This window comes from Aquarana catesbeiana, linkage group LG03 (genome assembly GCF_042186555.1).
Source record: "Aquarana catesbeiana isolate 2022-GZ linkage group LG03, ASM4218655v1, whole genome shotgun sequence".
NCBI classification, from domain to species: domain Eukaryota; kingdom Metazoa; phylum Chordata; class Amphibia; order Anura; family Ranidae; genus Aquarana; species Aquarana catesbeiana.
Genome location: NC_133326.1, coordinates 668,629,391 through 668,635,390, shown reverse-complemented (window position 1 = coordinate 668,635,390; position 6,000 = coordinate 668,629,391). Strand labels below are relative to the sequence as shown.

Below are 6,000 nucleotides of genomic sequence, written 5' to 3'. Positions count from 1 at the left end.
GGGATCTTTCCAGAGCCTGGACCTGCTGAGTGACGTCAGCCGACAGAGGACTTTAGCATACCGTTGACTGAAAATGAGTCGCAGGAGTGTAGAACAAACTGCGCTCCTGTGATCCATAAGAGGAGTAGGGCCAAAAAAAAAGCTTTGCCCATATTTCTCCTTTAAGCTTTAAAACAAAATTGCAAATTGCACAGAACACAGGGCAGGACTGGATTTCCAGCAGGATGAACTGGCATTTTTTTTTTTTTTTTGCATTTAACAAAATGGTTTCAATGGCAAATTTGACAAAAAAAAAAATAAGCAAATAAGAGAAAAAGAGAACATCATTGTTAATGAATAATGCAATTTAAACAATTTGACAAAAGTAAATTCAAATCCTCTAAACCATTTAATTCTTTAACCCCTCTTCCTTCAAAAGATGAAACATAGACAGAATAAGGTTATTAAAGTATTTATTTTCATCTTCATTTATAATTTTCCAGTTGTACAAAATATAGGCATTTAGAAAATAAATGCAGCTCATTTTAAAAGATACATAAATATATAAATATAAAATTTAAATAAGTTATATGCCTTTCTAAATATATATATAGATACAAGACAATTACATTTCATAAATAAATCTTTTATAATGAACGTGTTAATAGCAATATATGGCTATAGCGATAATGTTACCATAATTGTAATGATTAGGACAACGTGACTTTGTTTTTTAAATTTAAGAATGTACGCCTGCTGCACCATATTATTTAATATATCTTATACAGTATGTAATCAAGATCATAAAGATATGCTATACGTGGTATAATACTCATTTTGTTTAATGTGCATAAATGTAATACGTTTGAAAAGAAACTTTACAAATCCACTAAAAAACAATGTGTAAAAAAATGGTAATGGGAAGCCTTAAACCTTGAGCAGAGTTTTCACGTGCAATGTTTCACTTCCTTCTCCACCACAGGAAGGCTTCTACAAGATTAACATATAAAATAAAGTTCATACTAGCTCCTGTCTTTGCCCCCAAATAGCCAATCAGCAGCTCTAGGAGCAAAGAAGAATCAATTGCTGATAGTTATCCATTGAATGTTTTTTTGGGTAAGTCAAATGCTTCCACATACTGTTTTTCTTATCAAATGTTTAAAGGGGCTGTCTATAATTTAGAAAAATGCTTTTCGCAGTGCCAGAAGCCACAGAATTCAAGAAATTGAGGTTGTATATTGGCATCTCAACCTTTATGATAAGAATGCAGTATTCTTACATTTGTTCTATAAATGGTGCTTATCCCTTACCAATTCACAGTTTAACAGATTGCCATGTATGTAAGTGCTATTAAGTTTTGTTCAATGCCAAGCCCACCTTATGAGACTCCCTCAGGCCTAACAGTGAGTACTATATCTCTTATGCAAAGTTTATCAAATCCAAAATTTTAGAAAGTAACAAAAGTTATCCCAAAGTGCTGAATTTGTCAGGTAGGTCTAAAGAATGGTCGTGTTGAGACCAAGAAGGTGCCTAGAATGTTCAGTAGAGCAATATGAAGAGCTTGTTCAACCGTGGACCCTTTGGCCTTGAACGTGGCTGTACCAAAGACTTCTAGTATCACATCTGATTGGCTAGGTTTTCCATTGCCAGTAACACAAGTGAACCGTTTGTTGTTGCCTTCTTCACTGCAAGACATTGAGCCATTCTACGTGGCAAGTCAAAGCGAGAATAATGAACATCTTTAAAAGATCCTAAAGTGGCTTAAGGAACTCTTGTTGAACTTTGTTTTCAACTTCTTGATTCCCACCTCACTGCATCTGGCATGACCACAGCTCTTGGAACTTTCATCTGTGAAAAAAGAATAAAACAAGAACAAACCTTATTTTTAGATATTAATAAAACATTTTAAATGGATGACAACAGCAGTAGAATTGTCTTGTGGGTAGCCTGAGAGAAGGACCCATATAAAAAGATTATAGCAATGTGACCAGGTTGTGGAACCATAAAATGTCCATCCACAAATGGAAGCCTCCGCAAGGAGATTAGAAGCACAATCCAGCAGGAGCTACACAGTATAAAAGAGAAGAGACATACCTAAGTGTAGCAATATGGTTACATTTAAAGAAGGTACAGCATTTAGCAACTCACATGGTTGGTAAATAAAAGAGGCACATCTAAGTATGGAGGCATCTGGAGTAAAGCTGTCCACATAGACCATCCCCTGCACCACCGGCTCTCACCGATGTCAATCTGCAATTGTGATCGGGAAGACTACCCTACAGTAAATCGATCTGAAAGCGAGGCCTAAATCGCTTGTGGAGTGCATTGTGGAAAATATGATGTTGATGGCGGTGTGGAGGATGGTCTATGTGGGCAGTTTTACCCTTGATGCCTCCATACTTAGATGTGTCTCTTTTAATCATCAACCACGTGAGTTGCTAAAAGTTGTACCTTCAATAAATGTAACCATATTACTACACTTAGAGGTGCCTCTCTTCTCTTTTATACTCAGTTGTGATATGACACTACTTGTATATCAAGACATCGCTTGTATATCAAGTCAAAATGTATTTAAAAATTTTGCTTGTTTTGCAAAACGCTCTCAAACCAAGTTGCTCTCAAACCAAGGTTTTACTGTATGTCAACAGGTTTTTTTTAGCTTGTTCATTAACTGAGCTTAAAAGTTGGCAAAAAAATTTTTTCTGCAAATGCTAGCCAACAATTCCTTTTTATTACTGATAAGCAATTCAACTTGACTGTTACTGTAAATTATGTGAGGTTAAGCTTTTAAGTATTATAATTAGTTATGTTTATTAAGAGAACAAAACTAGTGTACCTTTTGATGTTTTCCAGGGGTGATATTAGCATTAGTTCAAGTGCCAATACACCTCTGTGTGTGCCACTGCTTATCTTTTGTACTGCGTTATCTGTTATCTTAATAATCGCACAGTTTACATTTCTGAGATAAATCAATTCATCATTTTAGGTTATAGTGTAGTTTCCTTATTGTCACCTATCATTGAATCACATGCAAAGTCTATAGTGCTGTTTTATATGTTCTGTGATGATTGTCACAGTAGCCATATAAATCCTGGCCAGACATTCTTTATCAGTCACACAAAGACGTTTTCTCTGTACAAGCAGATTGAAATTGTCCTCTTTTCTCTGGAGATTGTGCCACGGGTGCACATCATCAAAGCATGGGTGCTTTCTCAACACACTATTGGGTTGATTCACTAAAGGTACATAGACTGTGCACTTTTGCAAGTGCAGTTGCTCCAGAACTTAGTAAATGAGGTAAAACTTCACTTTGCAAAAAGTAACCAATTACATGCAAGGAAAAAAAAAATGAATTTTTGCTTGCACTTGATTGGATGATGGAAGTTAGCAGAGCTTTTGTTCATTTACTAAGCTCTGGAGCAACCGTTCTGGCAGCGTGCAACTGCACTTTGTAAAGTACACAGTCAATTTTCCTTTAGTAAATCAACCTCTATGATGGGTTCAAGGATGACAAATGCTTAAACTCCTGATATTTTTTTTTTGTGAAACATAGGGGTTGATTTCAGTGGAGGCTGGTGCTCAATATTTTTTTGGGGGGGGCGGCAAACAATCCTGCCCCCCCTCTCTCGCACCGCGGCCGCCGCAGGCAATGTTCACTCATGGTCTATAACCACTAGCATTACTGCAATCAGTTAATCCGTTTCATTGCTAACACTGGCCCATAGTAGCCTAACTACTTGTAACTTTGTTCTTTTCACAAGCTAAAGAAAAGCCTTCTAACAATTCTATGGAAAGGTCCCATTCATTGGTCCGTTATGCAATGTCTATACATAGTCATTAACCATGAACAGTGTTTCAATCAGCTAATTTCACCATTTCCTTTTTTATTAAAGTTTATATATATTTTTTTTATTCTCTTACCTTCAAATCTGTATTGACTTTATCCAAGTGTGGTTGAAATTCAGATCTATAAGAGCCTGTAAAAAAAAAAAAAATATTCATGGTTAAATGATTTGGTCAACCAAGTTGTATTGTTAAAGTAGAACTATAGGAAAAACTTTTTTTTTCTCATTGTGGATAGAGTAAAGGGAAGGTTATAACTGCTGAAAAGTTTATTTTTGCCATCCGTCTCCCATTGGGGGGATTAACTATCACTTCCTGTCCCATAGCCAAATTTGTACTCTGCAAGAGTAGTTGCTTCAGAACTTAGTAAATGAGGTGAAGCTTTGCTGACTTCCATCATCCAATCATGTGCAAGCAAAAAGGCTGTTTTTTTTTCAATTTCCCTTGTATGTGATTGCGTATTCTTTGCAAAGTGAAGATTTACCTAATTTACTAAGCTCTAGAACACAGGTGTCAAACACAAGGCCAGTGGCCGAATCTGACCCCCCAGGCCATATCATGTGGCCCTTGCACCCCTCCTGCAGCTGTGGCAACCCCCTCATTGTTGCCCTCACCATGTCTCAGCAGTCAGCAGCAGAGAGAAGGACAGAACTCCTCCACCAGATCCTGCACTTTTCCATGCAGCCACAGAGAGGCTTGTATCTGCCCCCTTCCCCATCTCAACAGTCGGAAGCAGAGAGGGGGACAGAACTCGTCCTACAGATCCTGTGCCTCTCTGTGCAGCTGCAGCACCCCCTCCTCTCCACCTCCCCTGGTCTCAGCATTAAGCAGACTCCAGCCCTCCTCTGGCCCTCCTCCGGACTCTGCACTTCCTGCTTCTTAGCTCAGCACCCAGCTTCTTCCTGGCAGCGGCACAAGGTAAGGGGGTGCACTGTGATGTAAGGGAGAGCAAGGGACTCTTGACTTCTGATGTAAGGGGAGTGAGGTCCTCTGGACATCTAGTCTTACAGATACTACTGGCCCTTTGACGGCAACCATAATGCTGATGCGGCCTGCGATGAAATTCATTTTGACACCCCTGGTCTAGAGAAACTGCACTTTGTAAAGTGCACAGTCTATTTGCCTTTAGTAAATCAACCCCAAAGTGTCAGGGAAAACCCTGCAAATTAAGGAAATCTCTTGGGGACCCCCAGGTCACCAGAACTAGTGTCCCCATTGGAAGATTTCCCGTCTATTCCTTTTCTGGGGACAACCAAAAAATTTGGGATTTTCTTTTTCTTTAAAGTGTTTGTTAAGTTACAAATTCATGGTCACTGCCAGCCCCTCTATTAGAGCCTGGTATACCCCACTATGTAAGTCATTTCTAAAAACGAGCATTGTAAATACCTATTTAGAGCTGTCTTCAGGTCACGTGACTCGCGGCCACTTCACAGCTCCGATACATGGCTTCTGCGGGAGGGGCCGAGATTTCCCTCTGACGTCAGCCAGGGAGATCACGTGACCTCCCGCAGATGCCCTGTCTCGGAGCTTTAAATCGGCCATGAGTCACGTGACCAGCCTGAAGACAGCTGTAAATAGGTATTTACAACGCTCGTTTTTAGAAATGACGTACATAGTGTGGAATACCAGGCTCTAATAGAGGGTTTGGCAGTGACCATTAATTTTGACTTAACAAACACTTTAAAGTAAAAGAAAGTCCCCAGTTTTGGGTTGTCGCCAGAAAAGGAATAGATGGGAAATATTCGTTTTTATAAATGACTTACATAGTGTGGTATGCCAGGCTCTAATAGAGGGGCGGAGACAGAGACACAGAGAGGGAGCTGACAGGCAGGGAGGAGGGGGAGAGAGGAGAGCAGAGAGGACAGCTGTGTATGACGGAGGGATGCACTCCGACCACGGTGAGCAGGGCTCAGCAGCCCTGATTTTCCTGGTCAGTGCAGAGAGGCGGATACAGGAAGTGGCAGGTTCAGGGAGGGCTATTTTACAGTTTAGAGGGGGGCAGAATACACAGCACAAGCACTCTGCTGTTTAATCTGCTTTAAGGGACCAGGATCTGAATTTTTTTTTTGGGGGGGGGGTTAACAAACACTTTAACTTTCACATGGTAAACAGGACAAATAGAGAGGATGAATCTCTGTAACGGGGACCCAAAGAGCAATAAAAACCTGACAAATATTC

General features: G+C 39.8%; 1 protein-coding gene across 1 annotated transcript in view; it reads right to left on the bottom strand.

Annotated features, from left to right (window-relative positions):
• Window positions 1-442: 442 nt before the first annotated feature.
• Window positions 443-6,000, bottom strand: part of LOC141134080 (uncharacterized) — a 94,003-nt gene continuing 88,445 nt past the window's right edge. The window contains exons 11-12 of the mRNA XM_073623667.1: window positions 3,901-3,956; window positions 443-1,827 (exon numbers count right to left, since the gene is read on the bottom strand). Of these exons, the coding sequence (XP_073479768.1) occupies window positions 1,768-1,827; window positions 3,901-3,956 (116 nt within the window). The 3' untranslated portion in view covers window positions 443-1,767. The remainder of the gene's footprint in view (window positions 1,828-3,900; window positions 3,957-6,000) is intronic.